The following is a 16,256-nucleotide window of genomic DNA, read 5'->3' on the forward strand; positions in this document are numbered from 1 at the left end:
GTAACTATTTATTTATTTATTTATTTACTCTCTGTGTGTGAATATGTGTGTGTGTGTGCATGAACATGCAGACACCATAGGCAGCTGTGAGCTGTCCTACTCTGTCATTCTCTACCTTAATCCCTTGAGGCAGGGTCTGTCTATGAACTGGAGGTATCTGCTTTTTGACTAGGCTGGTAGACAACAGGCCTGAGCCTTGCACTTTTTTATTTAACATTTGAACTCATCAGTCATGACTTATTTTGTTCGGTAGAGAGGAAGGAAATTTTAGGCATTTTAATTTTCCAGGGTGCAGACATCTAATTGTTTCCACAGTGTTTGTTAAGCTTACCATCTTTCCACTGTTGTTTTTGTCTTTTGTCAAAAACCATCCAAGCACATCTGAATGAAAGATGTGCACCGCTATCTAAAGCCCAGGAAGAAATGGAGCCACAAAAAGATGAGTTCTGGACCAAAGACAGAGCATCCGCTGTGGACCTTACACAGACAACAAATTTCCCTTAAAAATATTGTGAGCAAAGCAGAGCATCTCTGTTTAGCCCATGCAGGATCTCCAGCGCCAGTCTGGACCTCTGACTAAAGGCTGGAAACGTCAGAGCTGTAAATGCACACGTAGGGCCATATGGTGCTCCCAGCAGGCGTGGGGACTGACCTTCTAAGGTGCACAGATGGGCTGCAGGGACGGGGTGGGGACCAGTCAGCAGGACAGGTCCTCTTCTGCCTGCCCTGTGACTGAGGCCCAGGTGGTGTCACACATCAAGGTATTGTTCTTATAAGAAGCAATGAGATGGTCCCAGATTAAGATGCTTTTCTGTAGCAGTTTAATGTCCTGGCAGCAAATTCTTTAAAACTCTGATTTACTCATCTGGATCAATGTCCTTCCCTTAAGTCTGGGTGTTCTAGAATGGCTTCAGCCAGTAGAGGGCAGTGTGGTTCCTAATCTGTCCTTCAGTAAGCAGCTTCTCTGCCTGGAGGTTAGACCTGGCTACATTAGGGCTGGTCAGCTCTCCTCTTCCAAACTTCTCTGTGCACATCCTCACAGACATACCTACAGGTGAGTCTCCAAGGCGATTTCAAATCCAGTCTAGTTGACAATGAAGATTGACCATCATAAGCATTCTGTGTGTGTGTGTGTGTGCGTGCGTGTGTTTAAAAGCTTCCTCCCGTGAAAATTTGATACCAGAGATACACTGTACGTATGGATATCTATACTTACAATTGGTCCTCTGGATTTAAACCAACCACAGGTTCCCACAACTTGGGAGGCTGACACTGGAGGGAGAGAGTTTGAAGCCACCTTGGGTGACCACACACACACACACACACACACAATTGTCTTAAAAAAAAAACAAAAAAACAAGGGATCGTGGTTCCATCTCGGTGGGTAGCATGCTTGCGTCCAGCCCCTCATAAAGACCGTGGTGGTAATGCCTGTAGTTCCATTGCTTTAGTGGTGGAGGAAAGAGGATCAAAAGTTCAAAGCCAGCTTGAGCTACACAAGGCCTTGCCTTAAACCCACACTCTCCGTCTTTCTCTGAGACAATCCCTGTGGCCCTATTAGCCATTGCTGTAGGTGTCCCTGGCCAGGGAAGTCCCTGCTCTGAGGCCCATAGCAGTGCTTTCCCAGGCTGAGCCTTCAGCAATGCCTTTCTGTGCCCTGGGTTAGCCTGGGCTGCCTTGGGCTCCTTGGCTACTGCAGCCACTGTGCCTTTGGTTGCTCTTCTTTCCCATGATCTCCTGAAACTCACTCATCTCCCAAAGTGAGTGAGAGATTTGCTGTATCCCGTCTTTCGTGTCCATCTGCACCTCCCCTTGTGATTCCCACCCCTCTTTTAAGTTCAGGTCTAGCATTGCCTCATTTCAGCAGAGGAAGCTCCCTGTTTACTGGGCTGTACCACAAATGAGGTGACTTGGTCTTCTCAAAGGCTGACATCCTCTTTCTCCCAGAATGCAAAGCTGAGACGCTGTGAAGGAAGTGAACGAGAGACCTAAAGGAAATTCAGGCTGGCCTTCAACTTCTTGCAGGGCGTTGGCATCTGTCACCACCAAGGGCAGGAGAGGGGACAGGACCATGTGGTTCCTCCCTGCTTTGCTCCTCCTTCTCTTCCTCCTCCTCCCAGGTAAGTAGCAGGGGCTTTTAAACATGTCGGTGTCAGTGGTGAGGTGGACACAGATGGTCCGCCCTGGGTTAGGGAAAACTGGCAGGGCTGACTCATTCGCCAGCTGCTTCCTCCCAAAATAAAAGGCAAGTTTTTGGCATATGATGGATCCCATGGATTCTGCAGAAAAACCAAAACCAAAACAAAATTGTAAAATCCTTGCAGAGCATGTTTCTCATCCCAGGCTGCTCCACAAAAACTGATGAGTGAATGGGTAAACTAACTCTTTTTAAAAACTCATGTTTAGTTTTGTATTTGGCACTTTGAGATAGGATCTAAAGCAGCCTAGGCTGACCCTGACCGTATGATCCTCTGGACTCCAACCCCTGAGTGGTGGGATTTTCAGCACGTGCCTCCATGTCCAGTTATTTTCAATTGACACGGTAATTAAATATCTTTATAGGGGCTGGGTGCCTATAATGCCAGCAGTCAGAAAGCAGAGGTAGGTGGACCTCTGTGAGTTCAAGGCCAGCCTGGTCTACATAGGGAGACCCTGTCTCAAAAACAAAAACAAAAAAAAAATGATAGGGTACAATGTGGCATACAATGTGTATGTGTATTATAGGATAGAATGATCGGATCATGGTAGCTGGACTTCCATCAACAGTGTTTGTCGTTTCTTTGGACTGGAAGCATTTGAAATCTTCTCTATGGGGTATTTTGAAATATTCAGTTGTCAATTGTATTTCTCAACTGGGCTACAGAACACTGGAAGTTGACATTCTCACCGAATGACACCCGGACATCCAAACCATGCTCCCTCTTTTCTTTTCTTTATCTTTTCTTCCCTTACACCCTTCCCAAGCTGATAACTGCTATTCTGTTTAATACTTCTTTGAGGTTAACGTTTGTTCTTTTGAAAAAAAAAAAGTATTTGCATGGTGAACACATGAGTAAATTGCGTGTGTGTGTCTGTGTCTGTGTTAGCACGCACACACGTGGAAGCATTGGGTACCTTTCTCCATCATTCTGCCCCTTGTTTATCTCCACTGACCCTCTGATTAGGTCTATCTGGCCAGTGATCTCGAGGGGGGGGGAGGTCCTTCTTTCTCTGGGGTTACAGACACCCCTCACCTCACCTGGCTTTTTCCGTGTGTTCTGAGCATCCAAACTCGTCTTTCTGCTTATGCAGCAAACACTGTTTTACAGGCCAGTCCATCTCTCCATCTCCCCAGCCACAGAGAATAATGTTTTAGTCTCCACTGTCAATAAAAATGTATGGTAGCATCTTTCTGTGCCTGATTTATTTCGCTTCCTCTAATCTCATGCGTGGGCTGCAAATGAGGAAATTTCACCCTTTTACAATGATACTCCATTGTGTTTATGTACCTAATTTTATCATCTATCCAGCTACATCCAGGCTGACTCTGTGCCATGGCTGTTTGAGTCCTGCTGCAGTAAACACACAGGAAGGTGTCTCTTCGACATACTCACTCCTTTCTCTGAGCTGAGTGTTTGCGTTCTATTCCTGTGATACAGACAGTGGCCAAGAACAACTTGGAGAGGAAAAGGTTTACTTGGCTTCCATGTCCAGCACAGTCCACCATCGAGGGAAGCCAGAGCAGGAGCTCAAGCAGGGTCATGAAGGAGTGTTGCTTACTGGCTTGCTACCCATGGCTTGTTCAGCCTGCTTTCTTTCCTCGTTCTTTCTTTCTGACTTGCTGAAGTAGTTTTATTGCTCTGAAAATTAGTTATAATTCTTTTTAAATAAATTTATTGATTTATTTATTTTACATCCCAATCAGAGCCCCTCCCCTCCTCTCCTCCCAGTCCCATCCTCACACCCCTCCCCTCTTCTCCTCAGAAAAGGGGAAACAGCCCCCTTACAAGCCCACCCCAGCCCATCGAATTGTACCAGGCTTTAGTACATCCTCTTCTATTGAGGCTAGACAAGGCAGTCCAACTAGGGGAGTGTGACCCAAAAGCAGGCAACTGAGTCCATGTCAGATACGACCTACTGTTGCTAGGGGACCCACATAAAGACCAAGCTGCCCATCAGCCACATCTGTGTCATGGGCTTTGGTCCAGTCCATACAAGCTGTTTGGTTGGTGCCTCTGTCTCTGTAATCCCCCAAGGACCCAGGCTAGTTGACACTGTTTGTCTTCTTTAGGAGGTTCTTGTCCCCTCCTGGACCTTCTAGGACCTTCTATCCTTTCCCACACTCCTCCACAAGACTCCCCTAGCTCCACCCCAATGTCCTGCTGTGGTTCTTAGCATCTGTTTAGTTCCACTGCTGGGTGGAGCCTCTCAGAGGACAGTCAGTCAGCCTCCTGTCTGCAAGCACATCAGGGTATCATTCATAGTGCCAGGGGTTGGCTTTCTGCTATGGGATGGGTCTCAGGTTGGGCCAGTCATTGGCTGGCCACTTCCCCGTTCTCTGCTCCATCTTTATCTCTGCACATTCTGTGGGCAGGGAAAACCTCGGGTTGAAGGTTTTGTGTGTGGGTGTCCTCCTCCCTTCACTGGAAGTCCCACCTGGCCAGCCTGCTTTCTTATACTACCCAGGGGTGACACCACTCACAGTGGACTGGAAAAGGTCCCCCAGACGTGCCTACGTGCCAACCTGACAGAGGCATTTTCCCAACTGATGCTCTGTCCTGCTGTATGCTCCCAGATGGTGTCAACTGACAGAAACCTAACCAGCACAGGCTATATCCCCTGGACCGGGGTTGCTGAATTATGTGGCGGCTCTGTGCTAGTTTACTGAGGAATTTCCACACTGTTTCCCACAACGTCTGGTTTACATTCTGATCCGCAGCGTGAGAGGTCCTCTGTCCCACCTGCATCAACAGTTGTTATATTTTGTCTTTTTTTTGGTGATAGCAGTTCTGGTTGGGGTGTGAGGATGGCTCTTTGTGAATCTGATCTGCACCTGTCTCCCTGACAACTGCTGAAACGGAGCATTTGTCCATATATTTATTGAGCATTTGAATCACCTTTGGGAACTGTCTGCTCAGTTCGTCTGCTGATGCGTGTGTGGGTGTGAGCACGTGTGCACGTATGTGCATCTGCAGGTGGGTATGCATGCGTGTGGAGGCCTGAGGTCGAGAGGCCAGGTGTCACTCTTAAATTGTTGTCTGACTTTATTTTTGTTTTATTTTATTTTGACTCAGGGTCTCACTATTTAGCTCTGGCTGATTTGCAACTCTCTGTGTAGACCAGGCTGGCCTAGAACTCATAGAGATCTGCCGGCCTCTGCCCCTGAATGCTGGGATTGAAGGCACATGTCACCATGCCCGACTCCCACCTTTATTTTTCGAGAAAGGGTCTCTCACTGAAACTGAAGCAGGGTTGGGTGGTCAAGGGGCTTCTCGAATCCCCTGCCCCTCCTGCCCAGCTCCCGTGCTGGGCTGCTGGGATGCACCATCACTCCTGACTCTTTACGGTTGCTGGGCTCACATGCTCAGGTTCTTCATGGTTATGCTTACACAGCGGGTATTTTGCTGGCTCAGCCATCTCCGAGGCCCCTCATTTCTTCATTTGCAACTCGATTGTGATTGCTGTTGGACTCTTTGAGTTGAATTCTTGCTCATCTAATATGGAAAGTAACCCCCTGTTAGATACATAGTCTGAGAAGATCTTCCTCTCACACTGTATGCTGTCTCTTCGCTCTGTTGGTTAAGTCCTTTCGGTTTAAAATAATTACATTCAGCAATTTTCATTTTCTTACCTATGCCATCAGGGGCATGCTCTGTTGTTGTTGAAGCCAATATCCTGAAGGTATGCAAGCATGGTTTTTTGTTTTGTTTGTTTGTTTGTTTGTTTTGTTTTGTTTTCGAGACAGGGTTTCTCTGTGTAGAGCTGGCTGTCCTGGACTCTCTTTGTAGATCAGGCTGGCCTTGAACTCACAGAGATCTGCCTGCCTCTGCCTCTCCGAGGTCTGGGGTTACAGGTGTGTGCCACCTGGCTAAGCAGCATTTTTTAAAGATTCATTGTTTATGTATTTTATGTACATGAGTGCTCTGTCTTCGTGACCAACAGAAGAGGGCATCAGATCCCATTACAGGTGGTTGTGAGCCACCGTGTGGTTGCTGGGAAATGAACTCAGGACCTCTGGAGGAGCAGCCAGCGCTCTCAGCAGCTGAGCCATCTCTCCAGATCCTCCTTTATTGGTTTTAAGCAGGTGTTTGCACCTGTTGTCGTCATGCTATGCACGTGCTTCGCCAGCTGCACTTCATCTTCAGCCCTTACCAGGAGGTCTGGCACTCAGGTGGATCTGCAGGACAGCACCGGGTCTGTGTGTTGTGGGCTTTGGACTACATGGGAATCAGATTGGCTAGTGTCATTTTGGTCAGCTTCCAAGGCATTCATCCCAGAGAGAGAGACTGTTGGAAGTAGCAGAAGTGGCCTCTGCATGGCCATAGCTGTGGCTTCTTCAGATGGACCTCCTGCGGGTCATGGGTACTGAAGTGAAGATGTAATGCCAGGATCATGGGACCCTCATAGACTACCAGGAGATGACTCGATGCAAGAGCAAGAGAGCTTTATTATGAGAGCAATTGAACTCAGGACTCAAGTCTCACTGAAGCAGCAGTAGAGAAGTGGGACCCTGAGCCCTGAGTGAGCAGGGTTTTTAAAGGAAAAGTCTGTGAGCAGGGGGTTTCCATGACAGCAAGCAGGGGGGTTCATGTTTCCATGACAGAAAGCAGGAGGGGTGCATGCCTTGACATTACAGAATTGGGTAAAAGCCGTAGGGGAAAGGTGACCATTTACATAATCACAATTGCCAGGGAGATTGTCTCTATTTTTTACTAAACATTTATTCTGTGAGTTTTCCTGGAGGCCGTTGCTTGGAGAGCTAACTTTGTTTTCTGCCAGGTGCACATTCTGTGATATTTCCTAGTACCTGAGTTCAGCTCCTGGTCAAGATGGCTCCTTATTTCAAAATGGAGTCACCCAGGCTAACTTAAACTCTTCAAAGGCAGGATCTGTCCTGTGGATGTGGTCTTCTGACACTTCCTCTGCTCCAGGGCAACACAAAGATGGTTGCAAGGGGATTCTTTGAAATCTATTTTTATTGGCTATTGGGGTATAAAGAGGGGCAGATAACAGGAAGCCATGGTTACTCATTGTCACCATTTTATCTTCTGAGAGCTGTAATTAGGCTCTTCAGCCATTTTTTTGGGGTCTATGACCAATAGAATGATGATGATGATGATGATGATGATGATGATGATGATGATGATGATGACGATGACAATGCCGACCTGTCTTGGGAAGAGGATTAGCCCTTCACTGATTGTTATTCAGCTCATGAACATCTTGGCACAGTGTACTATGCCTCACCCTTGGAGTGGGAGACCAGTGGTCCATGGGTTTTTATTTTCCAGGCTGCTCCACTGCTCAGGATAAAATCACAGGTCCAAAGGAGGTGAGGGGTCAGGAGCAGGGCTCCTTGATGGTGCAGTGCCGTTACTCCTCATCCTGGAAGGATTACACGAAGTACTGGTGCCGAGGAGCTGTTTGGAAATCATGTGAGATTCTCATTCGAACTGATTCGGAGCAGTTGGTGAAGAAGAACCGTTTGTCCATCAGGGACAACCAGACAGACTTCATCATCACAGTGGCCATGGAGGAGCTGAGGTTGAGCGATGCCGGTGTTTACTGGTGTGCAATTGAGAGGTCTGGATATGACCACAAGTTTAAAGTTGATGTGAGCATTGACCCAGGTAAGAGAAAAAAATTCCCGAAAATCCTGGTTGGGGTGAAGGATTAGGGACTCATTGTATAAAAGTCTTACTGGAAAAGATAAACACAGTCTATTTGGTCCTGTTTTCCTGCCCAGCTGGAAGGTGAGGTGGGGAAGCCTTGTCCTCCTGCCTCCATATGTGTGTCTTGCATATTCTAGAACTTGAACTCAGAACCTCATGCCTGCTAGCCAAGCACTCTACCACTGAGCTAAACTCCCATCCTGACACCCCCCAGATCCCTTAAACATGAAAAATTTAAAAAGCCATAGAACCTCTATTTCTGGACAAGATAGAGTAATACGGATCAGAGTTACGTCTGGCTTTAAACAATGGCAATGAAGAGAAGAGATAAAATTGGGGCTGGAGAGATGGCTCAGTGATTAAGTGCCCTGGATGCTCTTCCAAAAGTGGGTTTGGTTCCCAGCACCTACATGGTAGCTTGCAACCATCTGGAACTCTAGTTCCAGGGGATCTGATGGCCTCCTTTAGCCTCCATGGGCACTGCAAGCACATGGTGCACAAAAATACAGGCAAGCAAGCCCCCGGACACATATACATAATTGTTTTTTAAAAATTAAAACATACAAGATATGTAAAACTAAAGACTTTTTTTTATATCGCACACCAGGCAATAATGAGTAAGCCATGAAGGAATCAAGTTTTAAAAGGAGAGCTGGTTGTTGCTGTTGTTTTTAATCTGCACATCATCTTCCTTTACCAAAGACTTAATGCACTAGGCATGGTGGTGCACACCTTTAATTCCAGCACTTGAGAGGCAAAGGTAGGCGGATCTCTGAGTTTGAGGTCCAGGGAGTAAATTCTAGAAGATCCAGGGCTAAACAGAGAAGCATTATCTCAAAGATAATAATAATAATAATAATGTAATGTTCTCGATGGTCACTGGTGAGTGAAGTCCTTAATTCATAGTGAAGAAGCTTTAGGCGTACCACAGCTGGACTGTCCACAGGAGGAGTGAACCATGTTCTGTCTATATCTCTAACCCCAGAAACTTCAACGATGATAATGACAACCACAGCCACTGTTCTGACATTCACACAACCAACCACAGAGAACACTGGCAACCAAAGAACAAATCAAACCAGCCCCCTCCCACGGTAAGCAGGGCTGGACCCCAGCAGCTCTTTCCCACTGGGCTGGCCCTGTGGCTTTTCCCCTGGGAGGGCCTCCAGATAAACCACAAAATGCCCAGGAATTAAGGAAAACCAAGCATTGCATGGTTATATTTATACTTTTTTTTATCTGAATACCAAGCTGCTTTGTATGTCTTCTAATTTTATTTGCTGGTCTCAGGAACTATCTTGTAGGAGCACTCAGGCTGCTGTGCTCTCATGTCAAAACCTGAGGTGGGCTCCCCAGCTCTTTTGCTTTTCAGTATAGCAAGACTTCCTTTCTAAGCCTCAGCTACAGGAAGGTAACTTCTTCTCCTGAGTGGCACATGAGACTGAGCGTGGCCTTTGGTATCTCCCCTATGTGTCCCCAGAGGGCAGGACAGAGGGCCACAGCTGGGTCTCCACTGAGGTAGAAGGGATTCCTTTCCCATCAGCTTCTGGCTCCAGCACATAAATAAATGTCATTGTTCCAACCCAACTCTGCCAAGGGCCAGTGTGGAAGGTCTACACAGTACAGAGGGGAGAGTTGGGGGAAAGGGCTGTGGTGTGCCAGTATGATGCGTGTTGTTCTTGAAGGTGTCCAGAGGAATTCCCAGCACGGTACAGTTACCTTGGCATAATTCCATCACAGCCTGTTGGGGTCAAGCCTCCAGGTCAAGGACATAGCTAAACCACAAGCCTCCCCATCCCCCTACAGCTAAGGCAGAGGTCACCTTGCTGGCTCTCCCTGAGAACTGTCCCTAGGCCCTTACCTAGTCCCCTTTCTTTTCTATTGTGTTCTTTCTCCCCCTAAATCTTATGTTAGACAAAACACGTCTCAAAGCATCCCACCTTGTAGGCTACCTTGAGGATTGTTTTTTAAATTTCCTTTCTCTTCTAGAGCTTTGGAAGTGTTTTTGGTGTTTGCTTTGCAAGTGGATGGAGTGTTAGCTTTTTAGTGACAGAGGCTTGTGCTTATCTGGCCATTGAAGGACAAGATCTAGACGCCAGCAGGGCTGAGCCCTCTGTGCCTGGTGACAGCTGTCTTCCTGTCTCCCTTGTCTCCTGCAGGTCCCTGCTGAGCAGCCTCTACTTCAAGCTCCTGGTCTTTCTGGAGTTGCCCCTGCTTCTGAGCATGCTCAGTGCCGTCCTCTGGGTGAACAGACCTCTGAGGTGCTCTGGGGAGGTGAAGTTGGACCTGGTGAAGGTCAATAGTTCAGAGGCCCAGTACAGAGAGAAACCCCTACCAGCATATGGAAAATAATTGGTCTCTTTGACTCTCTGCCTCTACCTCTGTCTCTTTCTCCCTCTCTCCCTCTCTCTCTCTCATGTGTGTGTGTGTGTGTGTTTACATGTTATGGGTGCATATGTGTATGTGGAGGACAACTACAGGCGTCATTCCACTATTGTTTGACACAGGGTTTCTCAGTGACCTGGACCTTTGCTAAGTGGGCCAGGCTAGCTGGCCAGGGAACTCCAGGGATCTACCTGCCTCCACCTCCCATCTTGCCATTTCAAGCACATATAACTGCCCCAGCATTAAAGTGTGTACACACACACACACACACACACGAACCAAAACCCATAGGTTGTGGGGATTAAACTCATGTCCTTGCACTTGCAAGGAAGGCAGGAGCTTTACCAACTGAGCCATCTCCCCAGCCTGGAAAGAATCTTTCGATGAAGGAATAACTGGTCAGCAGCACCATGACTCTTAGGAACTGTGGCTCAGCCTCAGCCTCACCTCCACTCCACAGCAGGGGCAGCTGAGTTCTGGAACCCTTTAATGATACCCTCTCGCAGAACATCCTGCAGTGGACCTGTCTTCCTCTGATATTTCCAGGGAGTAGAAAATATGAGAAAAAGTCATGTTTCTTCCTAGGCCTCAGTTCCTTGGAGGACACATGTCATTCTAAGTCTGTGGGCCACCAGTGAGGTTTGGATCAAATATCTGGGAAACGCGGCCTCACCAAGTAGCATAGAGGTTTGCCACCTCCATGGGTCCCCAAGGCACAGCTCAGTCTTGGTCCCTGAAATCTAGATTCTTGGCCTGGTGAGATGAGATGGGGAGCTGAGTGGGATGAAGGCAGCTGTCCTCTCAGGAGTCACAAGCCACGTCACCCCATGACCCCACCAGTGCCTGGGTCTGCACTGGGTCATTCAGTTGTCTCTCTTTGATTCAGAGGCATCTATTCAATGTCTAAATGCTAGACACCTTCCACATATAAGCTCCACAATAAGAAAGAGCCAATCAAAGTCCACAGAGGAAGCTGACAGGCAAACGCTTAAGTGGAAAACAGTCGTTCTCAGCCCTTGAGCTCTGCACCCTACAACACCCAGAGTCTTCTCATCCTGGCAGGCTCTGACACCCACCCCCATGTTCACATCTAGCATGGATGTACTCCCCGCTTTGTGTGGGAAGAGTCCCCAGGCTAGCATTTTCTCCCTGATGCCATGTGTTGGGCTCTAGTGAGTCTGCCTTCATTGAGAGGAGGGTTTTCATTGCTTCAATGGTGTAGCTGCTGCTCAGTTGCCCATGCCCCTACCCATGGTTCAGACAAGAAATCAGAATTATACTTGGTGGGACAGAGAGAGAGAGAGAGAGAGAGAGAGAGAGAGAGAGAGAGAGAGGACATGTAAGCAGGAGAGGGGTTGTGGGAGCCCACCAGCAGAGTCGAGTGGTTCTTGAGTCGGGAGTGAGGATTAAAATTAATAAACTAACACACAACACATGGGGCCTTTCCAAGAGGCTCTAGTAGAGACTAGACACCTGGCTTTATTTCAGACTCCTTTTAAGCCAGAGTAAAAGCAGCTCAGCCCAATGAGTTAAACTCACAAGGAGTTGAAACGAGAGGTGTGATTTTGACAAGGTATCTCACCTGCTGTCTCAAACAAAAGGAGATAGATTTGGAAGTTCTTCCCTGACTCCAGTGAAGGCCTGGCAAAAGCAATCTTTCTGCTGAGATTGAAATATCAAAGCAGCTGCTAGAACAGCGGCTCCCAACAGGTTTCCCTTTTTTATTTTTTTTAAAAAATTGACCATAACTTAAGAGCTATGGAGCAAAAGATTATGCTTATCTTAGGTCGTCTCCCTAGTAAAATATATTCTTACCCATCATTGGTACATGAATTCCATCATTTGTGCCCTGCCTTAGGTTGAATATATCCCAGAGAGATTTTACCTGTCATTGACTACCAACCTCTGCTAGGGTAGACACTGGGGTTTAACCTTATGCAGATCAGATCAGCTTTAACATTCTAAAAGGCCTTCAGGAAGATTTTAATTGTCACCAATAGGAGCACATCTCCTATCACAAGCCAAGTCCAAAATAACACTCCATAAAAGTGTCTTACCAAATGACTCCTTGTGTAAATACCAAGTCTGAAAAACATTCAAAGGAACCATAGTAAAAGGCTGTCAGACAATCAGAACCATCTGAAAGCTTAAAAATACAGTTTGTTAGTTTACATTGATGGCAAGAAACATTAAAGTTTGAATCTTGTTAACATTTCCAAACAACAAAGCAAAAGGAGAATTTACATAGACAGTTACAGGACCTCCCAAGAGTTTCTGAAGCAAGCTTGTTTTGGTCTGCTGAAAACCAGAATCAGACCAAAGTTCCATAGTCAGTCCTCTTTTTCATTCTTCCTGATTTTGTTGAGAATTATCCTCATTAACAGAACAATCAAGTCCAGTCCTTTGTGGTAAAAGGTTTCTCTGCATGATGTCTTCTCCCAGGAGCAGAATGAAACAAAGAAGGGTCAGGAGCTTAAGCCAATGCAGCTTTCCATTCTCAGTCAGGACAGAACTCACGATTGTCTGCAGCGGGAACATCCTCCTTTTGGGGAACAATTCCTGCAAATCGCATCAGCTTTTCTGGGATCCACCTGGCTTGGTTCTTTCTGTGTCCTGTGTAAAAACACAAATATACCCTCTTCCCCATATGGGGTTGGGGCCCCGCCATATTCCAGTAATTGGATCTTTCTATTTTACTTGGGTATAATTATCTTTGGTATTAGGATGCCACAATCAATCAGCCACAGAATGGCCTTGTATATCCACATTCAAAAAACTGAAAATAAAGAGAGTATGATTAAGATTTGGAGATATGACTCCCCCTTTTTTATTTTTTGCAATTGGTTTTTAAGAGATCCATGGGCAGGCTTTATAATTTTTTAGCCTTAAGGATTATATGGCATACCTGTTTTATGACTTATAAAAATGTTGAGAAGCTTGACTAATATATGTAGTACCATTATTAGTCTTTATAATGGAAGAAATAACAATTGTAACAAAACATTTTAGTTTTTCAAATTTTGGGATATGAGTAATGTTTATTTGTTGTTTAGAATGGTTCTAACCCTAGGTTTTAAGTAAGTTAACTTTATGTTACAGATTTTAAATATATCTAATGACCAATAACCTATAACCAAGACCTACTGAATATGGTAAACTTATACCTTCAAGACAGACAGACAAAACACCTTGTAATTTGTTGAATCTATTTTTTTATGACCGTTGAAGCTTTGTAGCAGAATTAACCGTTAGTTTCTGTCGGGAGCCGTGACTCCAGCGGCCTGCTTTGATATTTAAATCTCTGCAGAGAGATGGCTTTTAGGAGGCCTTTACTAATGGCAGAGGAGAACTTGCAAGTCCATCTCCTTTTGTTTGTGACAGCAGGTGGGATAGCTTGTGAGGGTCACACCTCTTCCTCAGGCTCCTTGTGCAAATTAACCTATTGTTCTGAGATGTTTTAGTGGCTGAAAGTAACTCCTCAAAAAATAAAGTGGTCAGAGGGCTGGAAGCAGAGGAGGAGGCAGAGACTTGAGACTTGCTGCTAGCTGCAGCAGCCTGCCTTTTGCTGTGGCTGTCGAGTCTGGACCTTTAAAAAGTTTCCTGTGTGTTGTGTGTTTATTTTATTAATATTAATCCTCACTCCCGACTCAAGAACTGTTCGACTCTGCTGGCTAGCTCTGGCAAGTTTCTTTGTTTGTTTTTTACTGGAAAAACTGAGAAGCTGTCTTTTTTTTTTTTTTTTTAGCTCAAGTGATTTTAGCCTTAGCTTGACACTGCTCAGTAAATTTTAACTTCCATAACAAATTATCTTTTTTTGCTAAACATTTTTTTTTTTGTTTTGCAAATTGCTTCCAGTCGCCTGGGCAGAGGGCCTCAGTAGACAAGGACTCCAACAGAGCTTGAGTAAAAGGCTCTGTAGGACCATATTGAGAGCATGCAGCTTTTAATTCTTTTAATTTTTTAAAAGGTATAGAAGCATGGACTCTAGCCATATTACCCTGTCCATCAGGTTACTCTAGAACTGGAAAACCATAAAACTCAGTTATATCTTCTCCATTCTGCCCAGCTTCTTATAAAGAAGCTTATAAGGGAAATACAGTTGCTCATACAGTGGACAAAGGAAAATGTCCATTTGTCTTTTGGGCCACTGCTACTGTAGCAGTCCCAGGAGGAGGGCTCAAGCCTGCAGGCAATGATGGAGTTGGAGTGTGGGATTGAGCCTCATTTTCCCTAGTAGTTAATTCTCCAATTATTCTGTTTATTTCCTCCAAGCCACATTCTAATCTTTTAATTTCTTTTTGCCAAGGCTTACGCTTTTTAACATGCATAGCCTGAATCAGAGGGTATCTCTCAGAATAATACTGATCTGGTTCTTCCTCCAACTCTGCAACCTCATCAGGATCTAAGTCATCCTCAAAGTCCTCTTCTGACAAGAAATTACTGTCATCAGGAGGAGCTGATGATCTAATATGATTTTGCCTTGAAGCCTTCCATCTTTCTAAACCCTTTCTCTCTAAGCCTGAAAGTTTAACTTTCTCAGTTTCCTGCCACATATACAGACTATCTTTAATTAAGTTCCATACAAAAAACACTAGGCTACTGCCTTGTCCCATTTTTATTCTCAGATTTACTCACTGCACCCTTTTTACTTAATGATTGGAGCTTGCCAGCACCCATGGTGTCCTTCACTGATTCCCTGCATCTCAAGCCCCACGTTGGATTCCCTGCCGGAGCCCACCAGCAGAGATGAATGGTTCTTGAGTCGGGAGTGAGGATTAAAATTAATAAACTAACACACAACACATGGGACCTTTCCGAGAGGCTCTAGTAGAGACTAGATGCCTGGCTTTATTTCAGACTCCTTTTAGGTCAGAGTAAAAGCAGCTCAGCACAATGAGTTAAACTCACAAGGAGGTGAAACAAGAGGTGTGATTTTGACAAGGTATCCTACCTGCTGTCTCAAACAAAAGGATATAGATTTGGAAATTCTTCTCTGACTCCAGTGAAGGCCTGGCAAAAGCAGTCTTTCTGCTGAGATTGAAATATCAAAGCAGCTGCTAGAACAGCGGCTCCCAACAAGGGGCTCATTACAAAGAGAACTGGGCCAGGTGGTTGAGATGCCGGCACTCAGGAGGCAGAGGCAGGTGGATCTCTGAGTTTGAGGAACACCTGGCCTACAGAGTGGGTTCCATGACTACACAGGGAAACTCAGGAGTTCCAGGACAACCAGGGCTACACAGAGAAACCCTGTCTCAGAAAAAAAGAAAAATAAAAGAAGGAAGGAAGAAAAAAAAGAGAAGTGGAGTTAGGAAGGGAAATGGGGGGAGTAATAGCAGGGGAAATGACTGAAATTCATTATATACATCTGTGAAGCAGTAAAATAATTTTAAAAGAATAATATAAAAATTTAAAGAGGGAGGAGTTTCCTATTTGAGCATCCCCACCTTCTTATTTCTGGGACAAGTTTCGTCAGCACAGCATGCTTTATATGTATGATCCTTAATTCTCTTCTGCAGGCAGTCCACATGGGTTAGTCTCCTGCCCTTGCCTGCATGGCTTCTCTTTTCCTTATCACTCAACCTATTGCCTTGTTGGCAGACTTTCACCATGATAGAGCTTCGCTGTTCTTTGAGGGCCCATGAGCACTGCATTTCTTCCTCCTCCTGTGCTGTCGTTATCTGTAGGCTGGAGCCCTTGAAGATCCATTGCAGTGGAGATTCCCAGAATCTCTGTCGTTTGCTTGTGATAGATAGATTTTTTTTTTCACATCTTCTGGGGAATGAATATCCCTAACCAGAAATGTGAGATGGGCACAGTCTCGTCTCCCTCAGACACCCCTGGTCTTACACCAAACAGATCATGAAGAAACAAAACAATTCACTAATCCATCTCTTTGGCCCCCAACATCAGGGGCAACTAGAAACAACTTGCCCCATGCTTTATGGAGAATGGTAGCTGGAGTCTGTGAGCCCGAGTCTATCATTGCCTCTCCTGCCCCAC

The 16,256-nt window shown here is 45.7% G+C and overlaps 1 protein-coding gene across 1 annotated transcript; it reads left to right on the forward strand.

The window, feature by feature from the left end:
* Positions 1–1,895: 1,895 nt before the first annotated feature.
* On the forward strand, positions 1,896–13,065 carry Cd300ld (CD300 molecule like family member d). Its single transcript, XM_021635134.2, has 4 exons — positions 1,896–2,120; positions 7,491–7,829; positions 8,857–8,965; positions 10,031–13,065. Exons 1-4 carry the CDS (start codon positions 2,072–2,074, stop codon positions 10,221–10,223), a joined length of 690 nt encoding a protein of 229 aa, XP_021490809.1. The 5' UTR covers positions 1,896–2,071; the 3' UTR covers positions 10,224–13,065.
* Positions 13,066–16,256: the final 3,191 nt, after the last annotated feature.

This window comes from Meriones unguiculatus, chromosome 7 (genome assembly GCF_030254825.1).
Source record: "Meriones unguiculatus strain TT.TT164.6M chromosome 7, Bangor_MerUng_6.1, whole genome shotgun sequence".
Lineage (NCBI taxonomy): Eukaryota > Metazoa > Chordata > Mammalia > Rodentia > Muridae > Meriones > Meriones unguiculatus.

Excerpts from the sequence above, each read along its gene's own strand:
- Cd300ld (XM_021635134.2), top strand. The coding sequence starts at position 2,072 with ATGTGGTTCCTCCCTGCTTTGCTCCTCCTTCTCTTCCTCCTCCTCCCA. Across the intron at positions 2,121-7,490 it reads TCTCTTCCTCCTCCTCCCAG|GCTGCTCCACTGCTCAGGAT; the intron begins GTAAGTAGCAGG and ends TTTATTTTCCAG. Across the intron at positions 8,966-10,030 it reads CAAACCAGCCCCCTCCCACG|GTCCCTGCTGAGCAGCCTCT; the intron begins GTAAGCAGGGCT and ends TGTCTCCTGCAG.